Source organism: Mercenaria mercenaria, chromosome 3, assembly GCF_021730395.1.
Source record: "Mercenaria mercenaria strain notata chromosome 3, MADL_Memer_1, whole genome shotgun sequence".
Lineage (NCBI taxonomy): Eukaryota > Metazoa > Mollusca > Bivalvia > Venerida > Veneridae > Mercenaria > Mercenaria mercenaria.
Window position 1 is genome coordinate 59,920,306 of NC_069363.1, and position 27,083 is coordinate 59,947,388.

Sequence of the window (27,083 nt, forward strand, 5' to 3'; positions counted from 1 at the left end):
CGACAAGTAAAAACTAAAAGGTAAAGAAAATACCAACCTTACAGCTAATCCAAACAAAACCGTCTAAATGAAAATAACGCAAATATTAATATAGCCTTCGGCTGCACGTCTATAATTTAAATTTTACAAGTGATGTAATAAATGCGGTAAATTTTATTGTTATCCAAAACAAAATCTATTTCATTGTGAAAACAGCAGTAACACCATCTGATATGAAACTGCAACAACACTGCTAGATTTCTATCAAATAAATCCTACCTTTATGACTGTCTTTGGCGGAGGGTGAGGAAAAAATGGAGCGTTCAATAAAAGACGACACTAATATGATATGCTTGACTTCACAATATTTAAACAAACACTTAAGAAGTATCAGTGAGGAAATTTGTTCGTTTAAACAACGCGTTAGTAGAAGTGTTACAGGCGAATTTTCAATGAGAGAAATCTCCAGATTATACATGTTTCTAAGTCATAAATCTATATTATTGTAACGTGAAACATGACACTAAAGAGGCAAAGTAGCATTAGGTTTATCTATTTACACAATCATTTCTATGATCACTTTTTTAAGGCAAAATAATACATTATCATCAAAATAAGTTAAAATATTTAAATTTTGAAAAGACACACCAATTCTGTGAACCGTCACCCTACTTTTGTTTCCAATGGCAATTCGTCCTGAAATCCGTGACAGTTTTCCCAGAAATCCGTTACCAGGACTCGTCCAACGTCCGTTACCAGGACTCGTCCAAAATTATTTCTTCGTTCGTTCGACTCCCTAGATGTGCTTATAGACAAGAACAGTTTCTTGGTAGTTGCTACTGCTTGTTGTTTTTGAACATTAAATGCAAATTTATATTTAACATTTATATCAAACTGACTACGTAATTTTTGCACCCTACATATAAGTTTTGCTTTTTTTTATTTATTTTTTTTTTGCAATCTAATTTGGCCAAATCCACTCTAGCCGAATACAACACCAGAGGAAGTCACTTTCCATTCCTTGGCCACTCCATCCGAGCCGGATACAACACTATGGAAGATCAAAACGAAAACAAAATACGTTGCGGCTATTTGTTTTAAAGTAGTAATATTCATTTCAAGAGGTTACGATAATTTAACAAACATTTTTTTACCTTACTTTAAACTGACAATAGAAATATATTGCATCTAGTTACATAGAACAATTCGATAGATGACACTATGTCTTTTTTTTTCGGCAGTATACACTTTATAGACAGTATTTTCAAAGTTCACAGAGTTTGTTTCAGTGCTAAAACTGGGAGCTTAAATTTTCTTTATCCTTGTATTTACCATTTCATAGCATTACAGAAATCGCATTACAAGCATGTTTTAATATCGGGCTGCTGTGACTTTAATGTTTGCCCCTCTCTACCATTGAAGATATATCTTTGAAATATATGGTGTGATCTACAATTTGAGGGGTTACACTGCCGATTCGGTTCACTGGTTAAGTCAATACACTTGTTAACCTTCTTTGCTTTGTAAATAGTAATTTGTTACGAATCCGGTTGACACATTTGCATTTAGGTTTGAGAATTGCGTTATAATAACACAGATAAAGGTAATCTTTTTTGTCAAACTTGTCAGCTGGCCGTTTATAATGCAACTGTTCAACATAATTGAGACTGAAAGATCTATCACATACACATGCTAGAACACTATCGGACATGTCCGCAAAGAAAACAAGATATCGTCGCTGTTTTCAAACAAAAAAGCGTTTTAATACCGACCCGTGCACTAACGAGTACTTGTAACATGAACTGATTACATATAATATCCATAAATACAAATGTACATGAATAAGAAAATGCATTTGGAAGGATCTACGGACGGACATACGGACCGAAGTAAGTGAACCCAATTTAATGACTGCAAAGTGGTGTTATACTGGTAATGGGTCATAAAATTACTAAAATGTTATGACTTAATATAGATAAGAAATTTATTGTTTCATATCATTTTTTTCTACAAATACAATATACAGATAAACTTGTAATTTTTGGAAATGGGATTAGTCCCTCAACAACTGACTTTTTTTTAATAAAGCTTCAATATAATTTATAGAAGTATGACAGCTATAGAAATTATAAACTAGGCAAGAAATAATCAAGAATATCATACGCATATTTTCCTTAACAAACATGTTTTCAGTATTTTAACAGACTAAAATGTATGCCAAGTATGAAAATTATTAAATGAACATGATGTGTAATAAGAAGTTAATAAATTATCTTAGCATATATATCAACATCAAATCCATATGTATAAGTCATTGCAAATGAAGTCAGTGCTGTATTCGAAAATAAAAGTCCATCTGAACAAGGAAATTCATCACAAAATCTTTTCTTCAGTAATATATTGTATGATTTATCTCCCTTGAATAAATGAATAAAACATAAGCCATTGATAGCAGCTACTGTCAGTTTATGAAGAAAAACAAACACGAACAAACTAAATAAAATGTCTCGCACAAAGTAGATGTGGTCTTTGTAGCTGTAGCTCTAATGAGTTAGTAGTATCTAACTGTATTTTTAAAGTTTATAAATATATATAAGGGTGCAAAGTCAGTCTTTTGCGAGTGATTGAAATGTCGATATTATATTTAGATAACATTGAAATGATGAAAGCATCGAGCTTTTTGTCTACCAATACTACCTTGCATTTTGAGTTAGTTAGTTCCATATTTTCCGAAATGTGTTCATTTTCCTAGATTGTTAAGCTTGAAACGTTTCCATGTTAAAGAGCAATAGACTTGAATATATTTAGGAGAGAAAATACATTTTATTTTGGTAAATATGATATTTTGCCACCACGATTGTTTTGTTTATGGCAATTTGACTAATTTTGTTTCCCAAAAGAATATTTGTTTTAGACCGTTCTCTTTCTATGACTTTATATTTATTTCTTATCCAATTAATTCTTGACACTTTGCAAAAATATTTGTTTTAAATCACAGTCCCAGAAAGGATTAACTAGAGTTTCAGGAAGTACATAAATCATTTTGATTTAGTTCCATTGCCAATAAATAGTTTGTCCCAAGAATTCTATGGTTAATTCTTAATTGAAACCACCGTATTTATATAAGTAATTTATTATGCTGTATACAGTATTTAAATCATGAGATATGTGCTTATTCGTATAAAACAATATCATTTTTGCATTAGACTGAACAATGAGTATATTATTTAGTAAAAACATTCAAAAACATGTATAAAAGTAACTATAAGAAATAAAAGATAGAGGTTGAAAACACATTTTGTACATTTGCAAATTATGCCCATGAGTTAATTAAGTATAAAGGTAAAAGCCAAGGTCATCAGAAGTGTCACGACTGTAACTGCAGTATTCGTGGCTCCACATGTTTCCCTTTTGTTGTCACTCACATCAAGGATTGTATCTGACATAACGTTTAGCCAATATTTCTCTTGATTTCTAGCAACTGTTGCCCTAAAGAAAGAACAAAAGTGCTTATATATATATAAAATCATTTAAGATTATGTTCTGGCCCTGTGTTCACAAAACATTTTCAGTCTCAGCTGAGTTTGATAATGAAACTTTAGTTGTCATTTATATATAAATGGCATGATTAAAACTGAATTTCAAGTTCATAATCATTTTCAAGCAACTATTCAGTAAGGATGGTCAGTCTCAGCTGGAATCAAACCTTGAAGTTTTAGTAAAATTGATATTAAAATTTCAAACTCGAACTCAGCTGAGACAGAAAAATGTTTTGTGAACACGGGGCCTGAAATTGTATGTGAAATAATGTAAATGAAACGTTTATATAGTCTGATACCATTTTAAGTACATGTATCTACATTTATATACATACACTATTAAATACATGTTGGAGGATCTTTCTTTCCAAGAAATGTGTAAGGATCTACTTTTGCCCTTTATCCATTACATGTATCTACCTTTACACTCTATTAAGGACTAGTGGAATGATCTCCTTTTTATACTCGATCCAAGACTTGAGCAAGGATCAACCAAGATCTTTGTATTTGCCCTCTATCTATTACTTCTTAAAGGACCTTGTTTTACCCTCAATTCAATACTGATGGTCTACATTTACCCTCTGTTTTATAATTGTTGAAGCATCTACACACAAATACTTGTGAAATGATCTTCTTTAACTCTCTTTCTTATACTTGATGAAGCATCTACATAATACTCGGGCGTAAAAAAATTGTTTCCGGTAACATGCTAAAAAATAGGGTAGGTAGGTCGGTAAATTTTTTTGTTGGGGGGGATTTATTTTTTATTAAGTGGGACTTTTCGAAAATAATTTCGTGTCAAAAAAATGAATACAAATAAGGTAGTTATGCCTTTGGAGCATCAGTCAGTTGATTTCTAACATCACTGACCATGTTTAAAGCATAAAAAGTGAAGTTTTGCAACTTTTTGTTAAAAAGTTTTTTTTAAAAAATCCTCCAAGACCATAAAAACATTTAGGGTCGGGCCAAAAATTTAGGGTAGGTCGGGATACTGGAAACAAACAACTTTTTTTACTCAAACCCTCTACCCAATTTTTGTGAAGTTTGTGAAAGGGATCAGCTTTTACCCTGTATTTATAACTTGTGAAAGAATATACTTTTATCCTCTTTCAAATACTTGTGACAGGCACTACTTTCAGTCTCTACCCACCTTGCGAATGGGTGGAATGATTAACTTTACGCATTATTCATAAATAGTGAAGGATCTACTTTTACACTCTATCTAAGACTTGTGGAATGATCAGTTTTACGCATTATTCATGAATAGTGAATGATCTACTTTTACCCTCTATCTAAGACTTGTGGAATGATCAGTTTTACGCATTATTCATGAATAGTGAAGGATTTACTTTTACCCTGTATCCAGAATTAATGAAGGATCTACTTTTACACTCTATACAAGAATTGTGGAAGGACTTGTCGATGACTTGTGGAAGTATATTCAATTATATTCCTGATGATCTGCTTTTACCCTCTGTCTAATAATTGTTGGAACATTTACGCAAATACGAGTTATATGATCATTTTTAACACTCTGTCCTAGACTTGTGAAAGGATCTACTTTTACACTTTGTCCTAGAATGGTATAAGGACATACTTTTACTCCCTTGTCCTAGACTTGTGAAAGAGTCTACTTTTGCATTATTGCCCTAGACTTGTGAACGGATCTACTTTTACACTTTGTCCTAGAATGATATAATTTAGTTTTACACCCTTATTCTAGCCTGCTTTAACATTGTAATAGACTTCTGATAAAATCTTCTTTTACACTCTATAAAATACTTGTGGATAGACAAACAAATTACTAATTGTATTTCCAGGAAACAAAAGGCTCGGCAAAAGATGCAAATAAAACTATATAAACACTGAAACTCGATACATTGCAAATTGAGTGATATGTTGCATTAGTCGGGAAACGGGTATGGAATATTATGTAGTGCTTAATGAATACACGATAAGACAAATGAAACATCGGAGTTCTCCGACAAAGAACATACAATAAAAGCAAAATAAACATAATAAGATGGTTTGATTTTATTTTACAGATCAATTCATTAGTGAAGTTATAAACATTGTTATTTCCTATAATGCATTAAGATACCAAATGAATGCTAATATAGTTTGGTGTAAATATTTGTGGTAACTTTTTTTCGAAGGTGAAGGCAACCGATTGCGGATGAGACGTAATGTATTTAGGTGTGAGGTGTGGATATCTGTTGATGGGGCATTCTCATTTAACTTTATTATTTTTTGATAAGATACAACTTTTTTAAAACTTAAAATGGAAGGAGTGCCTAACCAACATTGTAGACGTCATTTAGCTATCGGCTGATAGGTAGTGGTACCTTTTACAAACATATTATTTGAAATATAAAAAAATATAATGTATTGGTGCATCTGCCGTACTAAGTTTGAACACTAAGCGTATTACTTCTGCGATGAGACTTAAAATAAGATGATATTAATCTCACTTTTTCAGTTTCAAACAGGTACTAGTAAATATTTTTTCTTGCTTACTTCAGGTATACATCACCGACTGATTGGGATGGAGCGGTCCAGTAGAATGTCCTGTTGTAGATATGGTAATGAGAGTAGTGGCGGATAGCACTCTGTAATGAAAGATGTAGATGGCATTTACATCATGTCATTTTAAAACACATGTACACTATGAATGAAAAATAGTATATATAGCTTCATATACGTGAACTGTGAATCAAAACTAGTATTCCTGAACTGGTATATTGCCTAAAATATTTTGTTCCCTGATCGGCCAAATGTTCTTATATGGAAATTATAAATCATAGTAGATTGGGTCAGATCCTATTGGCAAATGAGGACAGGTTGTTTCTACGGAACGTTATTGTGCCACATTTTTAGCCAATGGTATAGCAACTGGCTATAGCTCTAAATAAACTGCCAAGTTTCCTTCTATTTCTATGTGACCGTATCACACAAGTATTCTGGACGTGTAATATATAGTCCCATACTTATTTTTATAATCTTGGTACTGTGCGAGTGTGTGAGCAACTGAGGACTACTGTTTTAAACAACAAAAACAAGCAGCGACTGATTCTAGAATAATTATGAACTTAGGGTTAGGGTTAGGGTTTATGGTTAGGGTTTAAGGTTTAGGGTTAGGGTTGAAATGGGCCCCACCCTGGGGCAAACTTAGTTTTACATAGAGTTGTATACTTTAAACATCTTCTTGTCTTAAACCACAACGCACATAGCTTAGATATTTGGCATGTAGCAGTTTCTAGTGGACCTCTACCAATATTGTTCAAATCATAACCAGTCTATGCACAATGAAATGTTGATTTTTCAGGTGTATCGGTTGAAATATCACTCAATAAGCACTGGCTATCGGTGTTTTCAGGGCTTTGATTAAAATCCGGTATTACTGTACAAAGAACATACATGGACACAGGTAGTATCCGCTTTAGTAATCATAATTTGACATAGCGGCGTAAAAATGGGTTAGTTTTGGAGAGTAATTCGTGATTTTTTATCTCACAAAAAAAGAATTTTGTAAATACGATAAATTAATCAATAAAATGTGCCGCATCATGAGAAAACCAACATAGTGCATTTGCGACCAGCATGAATCCTGACCAGACTGCGCGGTCAGGATCCATGCTGTTCGCTAACGGTTTCTCTAGTTGTAATAGGCTCTGAAAGCGAACAGCATAGGTCCTGGTCTAGACAAATGCTGTCGCAAAACCAATACGTTGGTTTTCTCATGGTGCGGCTCATTTAATATAAGTAGTCGCAACTTGACCGCGATGGTTGACCTTAGGCTGATTATTTCATTGTAGAAATCAAGGGTGCTTAGGGTAGCCGTGTATATTTATATGGAATGAGTTTGTATACATTACAGTATCAACGTATATATACTTACATTTGATCAGTTAAAACTTTCCAATACAATAATTTTTATTTACACAAATTTATATTTCTTTTTTCTCGTGCAGCTCGTGTTTTACGTACACTCCTTTTTAATAATAGGCTGTGACTTATTATGTATTATAATGCAAAGGTAAACCATCGGGGTCAAGTTGCGTCCAATATATATACCATTAAGCAGTTACAAAACATGCCTTGACTATGTATTCGTACTAAATTGTACATTTAAAGCAAGATTCGTCAGCTGCAAACGATTTTTTTGTTAAATTTCGGGATATTGGGTCTTATGAAGAACATTTTAGGAATAAGTTTAATTCGCTCTTCCTTTTGCTAAAGAAGGTGTACACGAGTAAGTAATGAAATTCATCCCCAACGACACATGTACACATTTCTTTGCAGGGTATAACTAGACTATCAGGACATTATGCAAGTTCCTTCTCACAAAATGGATGCGTGTATATCAAACTTCACGACAGTAACCCCCGACACATCTTCACCTGACGGAAACTAGAAAGTTCTTCATTCTTATAACAAAGAAACTGAAGTTAAAACTTCACTTTAGGGCATACAACGATTTCACAATACGCGACTCTTAACTTTTCTAAATCCTCAACGAACTAATAGGGACAAAATGATTATTTGTAAATGACTTACGGCTGATCTCCCAAAGCAATTAAACGGTTCCAGAAATATGTCGTCGGTTTGAACAGAAAATGTACCAACAGCAGGTTCTTGGAGAGCACAGTCCGAGGCTCGAGCTTGTATCAACACTCCCTCCATAAACCACTCTCCAGACGAATTTAGAAACACTGAAACATTGCCATATTTAATATAAACAAATATATATAATGTGTTTGTTATTTTTTGGTTATATATAGAAATACCTTATCTATTAATATTCGAAATATCCGCGCAGTCTAGTCAGGATCCATGCTGTTCGCTAACGGTTGCTCTAATTGCAATAGGCTTTGAAAACGAACAGCATGGATCCTGACCAGACTGCGCGGATGCGCAGGCTGGTCTGGATCCATGATGGTCGCAAACGCACTATGTTGGTTTTCTCATGGTGCGGCTCAAATGTCCTTCATAGCTTAATTATCCAACCTCATAATATACTTGCATACAAATGTATCCGAAAACCTTCAGAGTTCTAAATGATAAAACCGCTCCGTAGAACGAAGCTTTGGCGCAGAATGAATATTGTTCTTGGACTTTTATTGTGACCACCCTATGTCTGTCGTCCGTCGTCGTGCGCAATTTTACTTCGCCAATTTTGGTCCAGTCTTCATCAAACTTGGTCTCGAACGAGCTGGACACTGCACTTTTTGGGATTATATGTAAGTTCAAATCGTAGAAGACATGTTCAACACTCCTGAGATTGTATTTTCTAACAGATCTGCATACAAACGGATCAGACTGGTAGTCATTATAGAGTTAATATTTATCGGGTCCTCCGAGGTCCCAGAAACACTTTTTTATTATTTTCATACGATCTAGATCTACATGAAAAATGATCTAAAGTTCCGTCTATATTTGATTTAGCAACTGATAGAATAAATTTAAATGAAATCAGAGCGTCTTACCTTCAATGACGTCACCCGGCTGGTAGGTCGAGGCATTTAACGTAAATGTGAACGGTGATGTTATGTTCTGTGGGTCATATGGATGACCAATGGGTTTCATATTACTGCAGGCGGAGAGTGGTGGCCCTAATCTGTACCCTTCGCAGCATGTCAGTAAGACAAGTAGAAGAAACATATATGGTGCATACATGATTGGATATGGTGACGTAACCTGAAAAATAAGACGTATCAAAATATGAGATGACGTGTCTTCTAAGACTTAATATGATAAACTGTTGTTGCATAAGATCAATAAAGCACAATGTTATCTGTTCCTGCCATGAAGTGGTATGCAGTATACGTTTTCACCGTCTTCCTGTAGGAAAAACCATATGACAGTGTATGCTTTGTGGTAGCAAGGGTGGGGTGGTTGCAAAGCTCATTATTAGAAAAGCTTTTGTAACAACACTTAAAAATTAAAATATAAAATAATCCATCCCATATAAACCTTATATAATATGTCGATTGAAATTCATCCGGTTTAGTCTTCGATGAAAGAATATATATATTTGCCTGTCGTTTGAGCTTACGGATGAAATGTTGTTTGATGGTAATTAGAAACGTTAGGAACGTTTTTTTCACTCAAAATTTGACTGAACCTCATTAAGGGTCCCTGAAGAGTTTCAGTTAATGCAAAGTCATTGAATTCTCATAATTAAACTGCTTTTCCACTAGAAATAAAAATCAGTTATAATCCTTTAAATTAAACGTAAGTAGAGCGTTGACGATGTAACTGAACTCAGTGTTTTTATATTTTCTGGTCCTTTGGAATCCTAGAGTCCATTTAATCTATAAGATTAATAGAAATCTGGTTAAACCAAAGAGCGTTGCAAATTTCATTACCTCTCATAAACAGGCACAGTCAAATTGACAAAGGTCGTTGCAAATTTCATTATCTCTCATTAACAGACACAGTCAAATTGCCAAAGGACGTTGCAAAAATTACCTCTCATGAACAGACACAGTCAACGTGGCAAAGGGCGCTGCAAATTTCATAATCCCTCATGAACAGACACAGTCAAATTGCTAAAGGGCGCTGCAAATTTCATTACCTCTCATGAACATACACAGTCAAAGTGGCAAAGGGCGCTGCAAATTTCATTATCTCTCATGAATAGACACAGTAAAACTGCCAAAAGGGCGCTGCAAATTTTATTATCTCTCATGAACAGACACAGTCAAAGTGGCAAAGGGCACTGCAAATTTCATTATCTCTCATGTACAGACAGTCAAATTGCCAAAGGGCGTTGCAAATTTCATTATCTCCCATGAAACACAGTCAAAGTGGCAAAGGGCGTTTCAAATTTCATTATCTCCTATGAACAGGCACAGTCAAATTTCTTGATTGTGTTATATACTTCCAAATAAGCTTCTTATAATTTCACCGTCTTTAAAATTTTGCACTTTTTTATCCTATGTCTCTTTCAAGGTAAATTATCCGTGTTGAATAAGACGTAATGCTACTAATTAATTACGAGGGTTACTTGATTGTCACTGAAAAACCTGAAAATCCTGACTATAAACAATGACGCCTGTCAAAATAGAGCCTATTTTATATCAAATTCTGTATAAGATACCTGTGGTTTTGCGTGCTAAAGTGTGGTGCGTGGCCGTAAACTGTTACCTATTGTAATCATGGGTTGCATACACACAATAGAATTTGAATAACCGCGGAGCAGGGCTTTGAGCCTTTTCTGAAGTAATGTGTTTTCACAACTTTATCTGTAAACGTATTCAGTTAATCTCTTTTCAGTATAATTGATAACTAGTCCGGTTTTGGGATCAGCGATGTTTTTATACTTTTAATAATGGCCCGGTCTTTTATCTAGGGGCTACTAGGGGTGTTGTTCGTACAATTTAAATTGAGTTTAATGTCTAGAGTTATTATAATAAATTCCATTATTTTAGCGGATGAAGTAAATTTATTCTAAGTAACGACAACGATAGGGTCATGTGATAAATTGCATTGATATGTTCCGGCATGGGTTCGATAAATCCTGAGAAACGCGTACGCGTTATTCTTTTTGGGTTATAGCATTTTTTTTTTTTTTTAATCATCATCTTTAACATTCATATCTATGAGGGAAATAGATAAATTAGAATAACATAGAAGTCTATTGTGCACTGTAATATCTTTTTTCAAATAAAGTATGTATTACATATGTTAATGGAATTGTATGCATGTTCAATTTAAATATGTTATAAATATAATGTGTAACGCTTGGCTCGGAAAACTCGTGCTTCACAGTGTTATAAAAGGAAAATGATCGCATTTTTTCCAGGAATCAACCGACACAGCCGGTGAAACAACAGATACAGCAGATGAAGCGTCATGAATTGCAGCTGAATTGCTTTGAAATAATATTAGTTTGTATTAAATATAATAAAGAGTAAATGAAAAAAGAGAAAAATGATATCAATGTTATGAAATGAAATTAATTACATGCAATACAAAGTATTTAAAAAAAATGTTAACTGAAAACAGGCCCTGACAGTTCGAGTACCAGGCAATAGATTTACCACTACAGCATTCCTAGCTCGGTTATAATTTCAATAAAGTAAATAAAATCATGCTGATTCCTCTAATTGGCAGACGAGTCTATAAATTGAACTCTCATGTGTCAAAATCAAACTATATCTTACGCTGTAGAAAAGAAGTATTGTCTAAACATATCTAAGTACATCAAGTACTGCGCATATTGCTACATTACTTCAATATCATGTATACACTAAAGAATACAATTATTTTGTGTTGGGTCTTTAACCTGTCTGCAATTGCTTGGCTCTAAATTGTACCGTTTTAGAAGAAGTAGTGACTCAAAGAAAAATACCAAGTGTGATCCCTGGCCATATTCAAGCTGCTTCACATATCTTTAACGCCCGCCTCGATATTTTTGCAGTATCTTATATACCACAAGTAATACATTTATGAAATTTCTCACATGTTTAAAGATAATCAGCATATATAGTTAATAACATATCAAATTTAAACAACACTAAATTATAAAAATGACAGACTTTGATTCATTTTACGACTTCTACAAATTCTTGAAAGAAAATCACAAACTAGAAGATGCTTTTGTAGAAAAGCGCATGTCTCCCCCAATGCATAGTAGTAATAGGCAAGAAGTCAATAGGGGATAGGAGCAAAAGTCCAAGAGACACCGATGCTTGGCTGCAATAGGGATCATCTACTTGGCATGTCCAATCATCCCAAGAAGTTTCAACATTCTGGACCTAGTGGTTTTCAAGTTATGGATTGGAAATGGGTTTCCATGTTCTGGCCCCTGTGACCTTGACCTTTAACTGAATGATCCCAAAGTCAATAGGGGACATTTACTCTGCATATCCAATCATCCTATGAAGTTTTAACATTCTGGGCCAAGTGGTTCTCAAGTTATTGATCAGAAAGAGTCTTCCATGTTCAGGCCCCTGTGACCTTGACCTTTGCTCAAGATACCCCAAAATCAATAGGGGTCAACCACCCTGTAAGTCCTATCACTTTATGAAGTTTGAAGGTTCGGGGTCAAATGGTTCTCAGGTTATTGATCAGAAATTGTTTTCCAATTTCTGGCCCCTGTGACCTTAAACTTTGACAAATGACCCAAAAATTCAATAGGAGCCATCTACTCTACATTTCAAATCATCCTATTAAGTTTCAACATTCTGGGTCAAGTGTTTTCCATGTTCAGGCCCCTGTGACCTTGACCTATAATCGAGTAACCCCAAAAATAATAGGGGTCATTAACTTTGTAAGCCCTATCACTCAATGAAGTTTGAAGATTCTAGGTCAAATAGTTCTCCAGTTGTTGATTGAAAATAAAGTGTGACAGGCAGATGACCCCTGTGACCTTGACCTTTGATGGAGTTACTCCCAAAAACAATAGGAGTCATATAGTCTGTAAGTCCTATAATCCTATTAAAATTTAAGGTTCTGTGTCAAATGGTTCTTAAGTTATTGATCGGAAATGGATGTCCATGTTCTAATCCCAGTGACCTTGACCTTTAATAAAGTGACCCCAAAATCAATAAGGGTCATCCACTCTGCAAGTACAATCATCCTATGAAGTTTCAATATTCTGGGTCAAGTGGTTCTCAAGTTATTGATCGGAAATGGTTTTCCATGTTCTGGCCTCTGTGACCTTGACCTTCAACAGAGTGACCCAAAATCAATAGGAGCCATCTACTCTGCATGCCCAATCATCCTATAAAGTTTCAACATTCTGGGTCAAGCGGTTCTCAAGTTATTGATTGGAAATGGTTTTCCAATGTTCAGGCCTCTTTGCCCTTGACCTTTGATGGAGTGACCCCAAAAACAATAGGGATTGTCTACTCCATGAGCCCTAACACCCTATGCAGTTTGAAGGTTCTAGGTCAAATGGTTCTCCAGTTATTGATCGGAAATTAAGTGTGACGGACGGACGGACAGGGCAAAAACAATATGTCTCCCCAAATATACCCGAATGTTTTACTTGTAATAAATATGTAAATATCATTTAAAAGGATGCAGACAGGTAGATATTGAACTATTTTATTTATATATTTATTTATTTATTTTAGGGGGAGGGGGGGGGGAGTAACGCCGTTTTTCAACAGTATTTCAGCTATGTAACGGCGGACAGTTAAACTAACCAGTGTTCCTGGATTCTGTACCAGTACAAACCTGCGCAAGTAACTGCCAACTTCCCCACATGAATAAGAGGTGGAGGACGAATGATTTCAGACACAATGTCTATTATCAAATCGCCCGAGGATCGAACTGATGACATCGCGATGAGTAGATCTGCGCTCTATTATCAAATATCAAGCATGATTTATTTCTTTTACAAGATATTGCAAGATAAATACTAAAATGATTTGCTTTTGTCCTGATTTTGCTGCGTTATAACGATTTTTATTTTCGTTTGTTAATGTAATATATACGTTTATGTGTATACTTCTGTGATTTTCAAAACTAGGTTGAAGTTGTAAAAGGAATTGAAAGATATCATAGCCTAATTATGTAAACACACTATTTGTAATGTGAAACACATTATTGGAAGTTAACAGTAAAGAACCCTTTCAAATTGGTTTATTCAGTCCAATTAAATGTTTGCACTGTATTTCTTGTATTTGAAAGGGCGTTGGCACATAAGACTTGACTGTGACTACCTGTACAATTATAACGACATTGTCGCTGAAACGACAAAAAGTAAGTTTGAGAACTAGTCTAAACAAACCTTTAACGCATACAAATTATATGTTGTAATATGTGACCTCCCCTGTATTTATGCAGACACAATGAACAGTAGTTTCTCATCATACGAAGGACGCAAGATCAAGCCCATCAGTGTTCTTTTTTTTCAAAGCTTTGTATTGTTTTTATTTTTATGTAATTTTTTTTATGAATAAAGTAAGTTGAATTCCTCTTGTGACAGAAAACGTAAATGCATTGATCCATTTTTTACAAAGTATCATTTTGATATTTAAACAGTATAAATCCGCGAGTTGTAGTATCAGAGTCATGAATGAGGACCAAGGTGTTACCCATATATCAAAACAATATCTTAGAACTTTTGATTCGGAGGAATAGAGCTTCTGCGGGTTTTTTTTATCCTTAAGCAAACTAAATCGAATGAGATATACAGCCAAATCTGTCTTAAGTGTAACACAACAGGGCTGCTTAAGACAGGTGGCTGCTTAAAACATGTTAAAATTATAAAAAAAAAAAAAAACGTCAGTTTGGGAGGTTTGTCATGTTGAAATTAGAAAAAAAAACGTCTGCTGAAATTAGAAATAAAAAAACGTCTGTTGAAATTAGAAAAAAAGTCAGTCTGGGAGGTTTGTCATGTTGAAATTGAAAACAAAACGTCGTTGAAATTAGAAAAAAGGTAGTTTGGGAGGTTTGTCATGTCAAGAAGTATCTTTAAAAAAGATAAACGGCCGCATTAGGCAATGCACACTTTATTTATAAAGCAAAACAAAATGAAGTTTTAAAGTAAAATTTTCATGTTTTTATGTATATTTTAGAGAACATATATTTTACATCATAATTATATTATCTAATATAAAGACTAAAAAGGAGGGGCGAAAGGTGGGAGACGAAATGACCAATTTGAAATCGTCAAGGGATAGGAAATGACCAAAATGGGGACGAGTAAACTGGGGGACGAGTTGACTGTAAATCGTTTACGGGAGAATTGTTTCACTATCGATGGGATTCAGGTTTATGACGCAATCTAGTTGTATTTCCACAGGAGTCTTGCAACGGATTATACTGTCTAACAATACAGCTCAGAGCACCTGCACACCTCTCTATTCCATTCGAAAACCTGTGGAATTTTTCATCCACCAATCAAAATGTACAGTTTTAGTCAGCTGTTAAATGACCTTCACCCAACATATTTATAGGAAGTAAATGTGGAATCAATACCGGCCTGCGGCCGGAAAAATCTATCAGTTTCGTGGTATCGGAACAGTTGCCCGGACAAAATAAAATACAACAAAGCAAGGACCAAAACTCCACTAAAGGCCACTGAAACGGAACGTGCCGACAATATGCACAATGAGGCTTGGCACTGATCACTTCTTTAAAGTTTGGTGGAAATCATATCTATAATATAAGAGAAGTAGCCAAACATCATACTATTTGATGAATTAAGGGCCATATCTCTGCCGACATTATGCACAATGAGGCTTGACACTAATCGCTCTTGTGAGGTTTGGTGGAACTTTGCCCAATAATATAAGTGAAGTGGCCAAAACAGCATAAAATTTTATGAATCAATAGCCATTTCTCCGCTTAAAATCATCAAACCGGAAAATGCCAATGATATGCACAACAAGGTTTGGCAATGATCAATCTTGTGAAGTCTGTTGAAATCCTCCTAGTGACAGACAGACAACAATATAGCAATTTGTCTCCATCCACTATATGTCTGTTCATGAGATGTAATGGAATGTGCAACACCCCTCACGCCCGCTTAAATTGAACTCTACTGACATAGATATGAATGGACTCCATTCAGATAATGACTGCTGTTGTGACAGTTTATAAGATTTGTAACAAGAAACCCCACTTTTCAGTCTTCAAGTCTGACTTATTTTGTGATGTTTATATGCCAAGCTATGTGTCTACCATGTACATTGTAGATCTACGCAGAACACACTGGCCATTCACTTTCACCAGACGCCACTAGTGATACTTCTGTTCTAAAACTTTCCTCTAGTGAGGTTCTACTGATCCACGCAAGCGGAAAAGGATTTTCCTTTTCTTACCCTCCTACTAAGTAAATTCAGAACTGGTTGTGCTACGCCCCTGACTCCCAATTATATGTGATAAAATAGAATAGGCCTGTCAAAACCCACAAAAAAGGCTATTTCCAAACATTCACAAAGATTGCATATTTTAGTCGTGCAACAATTTGATTTTCACCCCCGTACTCAACAAGTTGACGGAGGCTTGGGATCGGATGGTAGGGGATGGCTGCATGTTCCCCAGAAACGTTTTTGACCTACGTTCATACACGTACGTTTTCTTTGTAATTTCCTACAGCACAAAAATATTCAAAATGTCCGTCCTGCATATTTCCAAATTTAACCTACTTTCAAAGTACGGTTAAGATTCAAAATGCCTAAAATTGCTTTTAAAACTTTTGATGCCAAAAGCAAAATTATTCTACAGTTGAAAAATTGGTACCAAAGAAGCTTTATTTGGAGTTTTAAAGATTTTTTTCTTTCTGGTAACATTGAATTTCCGCTAGGCATTACGAGCAGATAATCGATTTCGGTCAGATTTTCTAAACAGAAATATAAGGGACATCTACAGATTTTGCTTAATATAGAAAACACTAAAACTCAAAATCTTGGGTTGCAAAAGGCTTATCCATGTTCAATTTTCATCCATTCCATGTTTTCTTTTAAGTAAATGTTACTGTTCCAGGCCATAATCTATTATGCCATCATTCCGTCTTTTTTTTCTCCTTCGGTTTTTATGTAAAATGTTTTGTTTTCTATATAGTAAAACTATCAAAGAGCCATAACTGCGGTACAAATAGTCACAGCAAAAGTTCATTACTTTATGGTCATCTGCACATTAGGTTGTTCATCTGTAAAAGTTTGAAGTAAATCTGGCAAATAATATGGGAGGAGTTAGACACACAAGATTTCGGGACATACGTCCGTACGTACGGACAACACCAACGTTATATGGCCCCACCTAAATATGGGGGGCATAAAAATGGAGCATTTTGGCACATTTTGGTAGTTTTGCATTTCTATAGCACTCGAATATATTCAAACAAATATTATAGCTCTATTTTTTCTGTTCATTTCATTGATTAAATTTAAAGTGTATCAATACCCTACATAAGCTTTACACTTACTTTTAAAGTACACAAAATAGGCCGGTTATATTACATGTACTAGAAATAATGTCAGAAACCTTAAACTTAATTCCTACATAAAATTTTATTGATGATTTTTAATCTTAATCACTTATGCAACACAGGAAAAATGTCCTAAAAAGAAATCCATGCCAAACTCTGAAAATTAGGTGATATTTAAGGACACATTCCTTAAGATTTTAATTAAAACAGAGTTTAGTGTTTAGAGTTTATTCAAATATATTCCACTGGGCTATAAGCCCACGGTGGCACACATATACATAATATAAACTAACAGTGGTAATATATGGGGAAAGTAAGACAAACATATTTTAAATAAATAGATAAATACAGTACACTGAAAAAAAACAGAGAGTTGTTTACGAAAAACTATGGCATCATATAGAGGAATGCATAAAACACTGGCCGTATTATATTTGAGTTTGAAATCTAGATTTATCCTTGATTGATCAGTTATCAATTAAAGGTCCATTACTAAGGGAAAGTGAGTTGGCAATTTTTTTCATAGCCAGTGCATAGACTTCTGCAAGACACTAAATAATGAAGATTGGCAGGTCAAAATTTACAGAAGGTCTTTGAAAGTCAAAGAAATGTATGTGTATTATGTTGAAATTTCAATGAATCGACAGAATGACCCCCCAGGTCTTATTAACTTTCTTCATACTTCATAGAAAAATAATTGTACATATACTGCGATTTATTTCGAATTTCTACATACCAACTTTCATTTTCCAATAAAATGAAATAGTTTCTGTGCTTTTTAAAAGAAATTAAAATGTTCACTTTCCTTAGTATTGGACCTTTAATAGATCGCAAATACATTTTTACAACTCAGTGATGATAGTTTGACACATACATGTATTTCATTGGTATTCTAACGAAGAATATTTTTCGAACCACATTTCATGAATATATCTAAATGAGATTACTACCATACTCTTACCGAAACGAAATGTAAGATTGATGGAGCAAAATGTAATACCAAAAAATAGTTCAGTCAATGTAGATAAAATCACAGATGATTTAAACGATCTTCAACCGTTGGATATCAACCTTACCGAAACGAATTGTAAGATTGATCACGGTATCTAGTGTTAAATATATTTTTAAATCAAGCTTTATATAAGTGACATGATGATAATGTAGAATTATAAAGAAATGGGTAATCATTCACTTAATATATACATCTAGATAATTAAATGTTATTTGTACCATAAACTATTTCATCATACTAGGATGTCTCCAATACTTTTTATGTATGTACTTCTTTCTAATATCTCTATACAATGAACATTCAAGAATAAAATGAAACTCATCTGCTAAAACATTACAAGATGTACATTTTCTATCGTTTATAAGAGTACTTACTGGCCTTGTCCATCGACCATATTCAATCTTTAATCTATGTGAAGAAACTCTTAATCTTGACAAAGCTTTTGAATATCTATCAATATTTATGACATTTAAATAGTCTTGAAACTCAAATATACATATCGTTCTATAAAAAAGTGCCCTTGATGAATCTTCTAATCGACTATGCTAATTTTGAATAAAATTATCTTTAAGTCTTTGTTTTAGAACAAATAGAAATACATTTACAAACAAAGAACAAATAGAAATACATTTACATCACGGCAACATTTTGTTGCAACTATACGTCATAGAAACCTAGTGAACATAGTAACACTTTAACAGAAGAACACCAATTAACCTTATTGTGTGCAATTTCAAAATCACTTTTCAACAGTTGATAAACTTTATAAACATATTTTCTATCATAACTATGTAACAACTTTACCCAATTCTTTAATATATTATACGATTGCAATGTTTGATAGGTCATTCTTCCTAAATCTCCATATATAAAATCATTTTGCGTTGTTTTCTTTACTCCTAATAACTTTTTGCAAAACTGTAAATGTATTCTTTCAATACTTTGACAATCACCAAAACCAATAACTTCACTACAATAATTTGAAATTGGTGACACTAATTTGTCAAATAGATCTAATTTGTACTTAGCAGTTATATAAGTAAGCTTATACAGATATTTGTTCAACTGAAAAATTGCTTTCTGTGCCTGACCCGCTAAATGCCCCTCCAGTAGAAAATACAATTCCAAGATATGTAAATTTATTAACAATTTCTATTTCATTATTACTATAATAAAACGCAATAGTCGCGGGTACCCTACCGCCTCTCTTAAAAATCATCATCTTTGTTTTGAATGTATTTACTTTAAGTTTCCATGTATTACAATAATCTTTAAAAAAACAGACACACACAAAAAAAACGTACTATGTATGACGTTATTTCCGTTGTTTATTCTTATTCCCTGAAGAAGGCATATAGCTGAAACGTTGGAACTATGGTAAATTTTGAAATTGACAGCGTTTGGTCTTTATCTACTTCATTAATAATCTTTTAATGAATTGAAACTCTCTTGTGTCTTGTGTTTCATTAGCAGAGTTCGAAAAAATAACAATATCGTCTGCATAAAGTAACAAAAATATCTTAACATTTTGTACATCTATTCCGTCTAAACGTATCCTCAAGGTCATTAATATACATTGAAAATAGAACAAAGTACTGCAAATTTATCTAAAATAAAAACAATTAAACGAAATATTAGTATCATTTCATGCAAACATTACGTAATAAAGCAGTTCAAGAAGCATTTTCGAAATAATTGCTGTAACTATTTAAGAATTTCGAGCAAATATTGATGTTATCAAGTATCCCACCCATCTGCAGTAACAATGACTTGTATTTGGCTAATCATAAATTTTTTTGTTTTGTGCTAACTCTAAGCCGCAGTTTTTTTAAATATTATGTTAAATTTAGTTCTATGTTCTGTTATCATCCCGACCTTGAAAAGGTGAGCCTACATTGTTAGAATCTTAAATTTTTATTCTGACTTGCTAGTATACCAGGTTTGTTTTAGATATGATTTATGTATATAAATTTAGTTCTTATTTCTGAATTATGACCAACCGACGCTTTTTTGACAAAAGGTGGTAAAATAATAAACGTAGCCTACCAGGACTTGTTAGAAATCTTGACATATTTTTTATATATCTAAAAGAAGCATTTATGCTATAGTATACCAGTACTTAAACAATACGCATAATGTCCACTGTAACGACCACAAAAACATTATAAGATTGTATTCGATGCAATATCTAAAAACTGTGCCATGAAGTTTCTTACATACTAACTCGATTCCACAAAGAAGTTAATGTTGGTAACTTAGTTCAAACACAACCAAAAGTTAAAAATGCCAGCCTAAGCAGGACAAATAAGTAACACTGCACACATATTTAATTGAATACATTACAATATCAAATTAATTATTGTCGCGCGTAGCATTACAAATATCTTAACAAATAAATAGGCACATTAAAAATGATAAAATGACATACCTTATAACAAATGTAATCTTACCTAAGACTTCACTAGATCAACGAAAGCTTTATATGCAAATTTGTATTATAGTACTTACAGAAACCATCGTTAAAACGTTTTATTACATACTCGCACGCGCACATCGGGATTCTGGTCATGCGAATAGATGATTTTAACGATCTAGGGTAAACGCTTTTGTATCAAAAAGACAGATTTTAAACGATTCAGTGTATGGATAGAAGTTGGCATTTCACAGAATGACATATCAAATATTTAAAATTTTAGATACTAATATAGTGTTTATTGCCCTTTTTAAAGGTAATCTGAACAGATTAGCTTATTGTGTAAGTTATGTTCTTTTCTTTAAATTATCACTTCACTGACAAGTTATTTTTTTAATAATACAGGTTACTTTTGCCTTAAATAAGTCCTATTATTTGACCAGATAACGAAGATATACAAAATAACCTTTCCACTCAATGTCACAGGTTTCATGACGAACATTTTTGTCACGGATCTCTATTTATAGCAAGTGAAGATTATAACGAGTCAGCGATGTAAATATTCGTCAGTATTACTTGAAACCACATTTCATTTTATCGTCACTTACCAAGTGTCGTTCACGAATTTTTTTTTCATATAACCGTTGATGACCGTCTATATCAGAACAAGTTCTATTAACGATTTTTTTTTATCCTCTTACGCATAATTACAAATTTTTAAACTTCTAAATTTGGGAACTGTCAGGGTGCATTTCCCACCACTTAAATGTTTTACAGAGTAATTAAATGTTTGACAGAGTCAAGAGTTTGACAGGGTATTAAGGCGCATTTCCCCTTCGCGCAAACGTTTTACATCTGGACAGGAAGTTGACAGATTTTGTCCGTATTCAAAGCTTTTAAACTTGAAAAAAAATGTATACATACCAAACTTATCCTTTTCTGGAGCAAAACGCATGGCGTAAACATTATCAATAAGGTTGAATTTTACAACCATCTAAATAAAAGCAATGGCTTGCTGCATGTATTTGAACGTCAAAGTAATCATTCAAACACGTTTAAAATTATGATTGTGTACGTTTAACTGATAACAAGATGTATGATAACCTTTGGAAATTACGCTTTCAAATTCAGTTAATCCAATTTGGGTACAGCTTACCAGTTAAATTTCTTATTCACTGTGGTTATATATGTTGCATTCCTGTACGCTCTACGCGCTTGGACGTTGTTTTGGTGTAAAATTATTTCCAAGGTGTGACAGTAACGCGTCAAATAGTTGCTTATCAAACCGTTTGATTGATGCATCAATTATTCTCAAATTTATTGTCTAAACCTCGAACTTTTCAATTTCTTTAATAAAATTTATAAGATGATCCATTAGAACCACAAAACGCAAGCAAACAAAATTTTGCTTGCAGGAATCAAAATAATTCTTCACAAATCCGTTACATTTTGTCCCAAATCCGTGACTCTTTTACCGCGGAACGTGAGAAGTCATCTCTTCGTGTGCCCGACTTCCCGAGGTGTGACACGATTTACACCCACTGGAACAGTTAAGGTTTTGAGGTGTTTCGCTCTAGTTGCTTCTTTCAAAAACTTCTTAACGATTCAAGTGCTTTATAATTGGCGCGATCTTACTTTCCAGTACGTGCGGTTTCGCAGTGTGTTTAATGACATTGAAATATGAAGAAATAATTACATGATGACCATATTTTTGCAAATAAATGGTATCTTTATGCAATAAAATAAAATACACCAGCCTTTCCAACCTCCCCGCAGCGATTACTTCCCCTTACGGCACAGGGAAGGTAACCGCTCTGTTTTGTTAAATTACCGGAAGGCGGTTTAGATATGTCACCGGTCGTACAGAAACTTCCGAACCTATAAGAGCGGCATTTCCAATTTAAAAAAAAGTATGGGATTACGTCTATCAAACTCGACCATAAAAATCACTTTTTGCGGTCGAGTTTGATAGACGTAGTTTTGGTTTTGTTTAACTGCTGAGAGAGGTCCATACAATGATGCTAGAAACCATTACTAGTGAAACTCAGTCAAGTGATTCATGAGAAGAAGTTGTTTAAAAAGTATGTTTTTCTATTTTTCGGTCAAGCTTCCACTAAAAGGGTTCAAGTGGCACAATAAGAACAAACTTGAGAGAGGTACAGACCAAATCTGGTGCAATTTTGGCCAGCTTTTTCAGAGGGAAGTGGGGGGGGGGGGGGGGGGGTTCAAGTAAAACTATTGATGCAGGCCGATGGACAACCGGACCATCCATTAATCCTGAACAATGGCTAAAATTGTCATTTAGCTGCCTTCGTAAGTACTTACTGAAATAACTAAACATCAAGTACAAGGGTGAAAGTGCCAGAAAATAAGCTATTAAAAAGTTCAACTTGGGGTCAGTGGCCATAACGGTTCCTGGTGGCTGCCCCACAGCTAAAATCATCTGAATGTGTGCGATTTCTACCACTATATGTTGTATTTCCCAAGAGGTGACTGAAGTATTATTTTATGTGAATGTGGTTTGTTAAGAAGGAAATCTGGAGTGGGTAATGGGTGTAGCCAACACCTCTTGTCTGTCAAGTACAGGACCCTTGTTGTCACGCCCCCCCCCCCCCCCCCACTCCCCGCCACGGCTAGAAGAAATGTTGGATTACACACTCCTATTATTGCATTTTCTCCCAGCTAAAGTCCCTTTTCAATTTTTTTTCTAACAATCCGAACCAGTTTTGTGACATTTTCTGAAAACATTCGAAGGCTTCCCAAGTCAAGGCTTTATCTAAATTTGGATGTTTCTCATTTTGCATCCAAATCCCAATCTGACGATGCTGATATTTCCAAAAAATGTTTCTCTCGTTATTAAGCGTTAGTGGGTACTATGCCAAAATTAAACGACTGTGTGTTGTGATGTGACGTTGAGAAAAAATGGTGACGTCCAAATCACGTTGTCATTCCGGTAGGAGATTAAATTCAACGAAGAAATGTCTCATGTTTTTTTTTATGACAAATACCGCGCCAATCCTTGCGTCCTTTTTGCATGTCTTGTCATTTTTGTAAAAAGAGAATTATAACCCGTTTGGAGGTGAACATGTTATATCAAATCATATGAATTATGCCTGCTTTATAATTCTCAGCTGTGTATTAGAAAAAGATACGAAATAAAAAAAAACAAGTGAAACTTGATTAGTAATTAAGCAGTAACTTTCTTTAAAGACAAAATAAACAGAAAAAGCCGATTAAACAACCATTGAATTATTCGTACCATCTTCATTCTGGCATTAATCAACATCTTAAGACGTTCACATATTTATTTAATCTGATTAAATGAATTGGTTGTCACCGCCTGCTGTATTTTCATTTTCCACATGAATAACTAAACTAATCTTGCCTAGGATGAAAAATATGAAAAAATATGAATTATTATTGTCGCAATAAAAATGCAAGTACGCATTTACGCCATTAAATAAAATTATTCGCGTTTCGAAATTACTTTTCTTGGTAGTTTATCCCAGTACTAGTTTGGTCTGAAGTTTATGCTAGTATATTTGGGCGCTCTTTGTCACGTGAATTTCGTGAAATATTTCGGTGTATATAAGTGTGAACTGATATTGTTTTCACCACTCGAGGTTTATGACTGGCAGCAAACAGTCTGTAATTCAGTATGAACGATTCAGAAAATACAAACAAGGATTCGTTATGAGACCTGAATGACTTCTTCGATGAATAATTCTATGAATAGAAACATGAGAAGTGGGATTTTAGAGAATATTCACAGAGTGAGCTGCAGTATACGACAGGAAAGAGGAAGGTTGCTAGCGTTTTCGATGACGACAGAAAGATCCAAAGAGCTGAAGAAAGAGTTAGGGTAGGCTCAAGAAGTTTTGAAAGAATCAGACACAGTCGTCTGTCAGTAGTTTTGGACATGTGGACATTGCTGTAAGTCATTTGAATTTATTTTCATAATGTTGAAATCGCCCTTAATTACCACAATGTATGCTTTACCATCGATGTTATATAAACACAAGTCCGTTAATCTGCACGTTAAATTCATGAGAACATTTATTACACAGGTTTATAGTTTAGAGCAGAGATCAAGCATTGTGTTATTAATGGTAAACAAATAAGCCTATGATACGGCGGATTTATCACATACTCCTGATATTGGACTAAAATAAGTATTTAGTCTTTTAATATAGGGTTTGTTGTGTGGCGGGATTACCAATCTGACTAAAGTACATATCCTATTACGCTACGCATAGGATCTGAGAACGACCTATTCATTGCCTCGTTCTGACGACCCTTTCGCTAGCCAATCAGAGCCTAACTTACAACATCTTGCAAATCTACCTGTAGCCTTGACTTTTGATATTTACAATTCTTATGTCATAATGTATCAGATAGCCGGTTAGCTCAGTCGGTAGGCCACTTGCTTTGTAAGCGAGGGGTCCTGGGTTCGAGCCCTGGAATAACTGCACATTTTTCTTACTCTTTGACATTCGAACATGTCGTCTGATTGGATAAAATAAATATAGCAATACTGGAAATCCAAAATATACAGAAGACGAATGTGAATGGGTCGTTCTCAGATCTTCGTTTAGAAGATCAAGTACTTTAGTCAGATTGGCGGGATTACAAACCGGAACTAGATATATCGTCTGCAATACGTGTGGTAACGTGGGACGATTCGCTCGACAAGCTAGAACTCACAGTAGCAAAGCCACTCACGAAAGTCACCATCATTGAGAAGATGATAAGTATTGCTTTTATTCATATTATGCGGACGTCAAATGTCAAGCGAATTTCTGCAAATCTAATTTTGTGTTTGCGTAGCAGAAAACTCGGTTAAAGGCAGACTGAAAATAGTATTTCACATTTTGGAATTAATGCCGATACAGATATCCTTTCTGTAATTCACTATGGATATGTTACTCTTTTTATCATAAAAGCCGCCGTCATTTGTTTTTAAAAAATAACAGGTCTGATCTAGAAAATTTAGTGATTTTATTTTTCTGCTGTTTAAGATTTTGTCAAAAAGACCTTAAAATGCGAGTCCTTTGTCGGTGGAGATTCATCTTAAAAGAAAAGTTTGATTCTAGATTTTAGCGTATTTTAAACAGAGTAGTTTATTTTTTTTAATTTTAGTGAAATGTATGGACCGTTTTACTAGTGAGTACAATAAAAAGTTGTCTCTACACAATTCATGATTTAGGACCTCAGACAGGGAGGCTTTCGACGCTTGTTCCGTTTCTTGGAAAATTGAAAACGATCGGTTAGTTCCGCCGGTATTTCTTATCCTCAAGTGTTTAAATTTCTTCTTGTTTTGTAAAGCTAGAGGTACATTGGTGGCTCCTTACCGGCCATCTACACCCCCCCCCCCCCTCCCCCTTGCATTTTGCGCACTTTTTGTTTTCAAAAGGTTTTAATCTTTGGTTAACCAGAAACATATACATGGGTATTACAAGAATTCTATATTTGGTACAGTAAAGTTTAAAACATTGTGGCAAGGATTTTTGACAGTTTGACAGTTAAAGTCTAGTTTGAGATCTCCCCCTTGTTAAGTACCGTGGGAATTTTAGATGATTTCATTTTAGCAGATGTAATATCAATTAAAATTTATGTATCATCCTTGTGTAAACAAGGGTTGAAATACTATTGGTGTGTATATAGAGACGTTATTGAACATTTATATTTAACGTGTTATAAAGGTCTGTTACAAATTATAAATTTGATTTAAAGAGACAGTAGATCTATGTGTGATTCTTACATTACATGCAATATTTACCCGCTGTTGATAATAGATTAATCCATTTGTACAGGTGTATCACTAGTGGTATGCAGTTTTTACAGTTACATAAACATCATTATAAAGAGTGACAATTTAGTTTCACTTGCCTTAACAGTGTATATCTAATTGAAATACTGAAATTTGTTTGCAGATTTGTTTAATACACACAGAAGATGAGAAACTGTTAAAAGATGAGCAGATATGATTTCACCGTAACTGTTTGCTTGTTGGAGGCAAAGAACCGTTTACATCTCTTGAATTTAAGAAGTTCCGTGACTGGTGTGAGAAAGTGACGTTGCCTGGTTCGCCATTCACTGTGGCATTGTACTTGGTGTCTATATAAGTGATAGCTGTTGCAGTAAGTCAAAGTTAAACATGTTTTTCTACTCTATTAATTGGTCATACGTTCTGTTAAATGTAAAAAGTCCTTGTAATGATGTCAGATTGTTTGAAACTGTTTAAATGAC

The 27,083-nt window shown here is 34.2% G+C and overlaps 1 protein-coding gene across 1 annotated transcript in view; it reads right to left on the bottom strand.

Annotated features, from left to right (window-relative positions):
- Positions 1 to 1,717: 1,717 nt before the first annotated feature.
- Positions 1,718 to 27,083, bottom strand: part of LOC123524608 (putative defense protein 3) — a 37,177-nt gene continuing 11,811 nt past the window's right edge. The window contains exons 2-5 of the mRNA XM_045302917.2: positions 9,005 to 9,215; positions 8,076 to 8,230; positions 6,036 to 6,127; positions 1,718 to 3,468 (exon numbers count right to left, since the gene is read on the bottom strand). Coding sequence (XP_045158852.2) covers positions 3,306 to 3,468; positions 6,036 to 6,127; positions 8,076 to 8,230; positions 9,005 to 9,194 — 600 coding nt within the window. The 5' untranslated portion in view covers positions 9,195 to 9,215 and the 3' untranslated portion in view covers positions 1,718 to 3,305. The remainder of the gene's footprint in view (positions 3,469 to 6,035; positions 6,128 to 8,075; positions 8,231 to 9,004; positions 9,216 to 27,083) is intronic.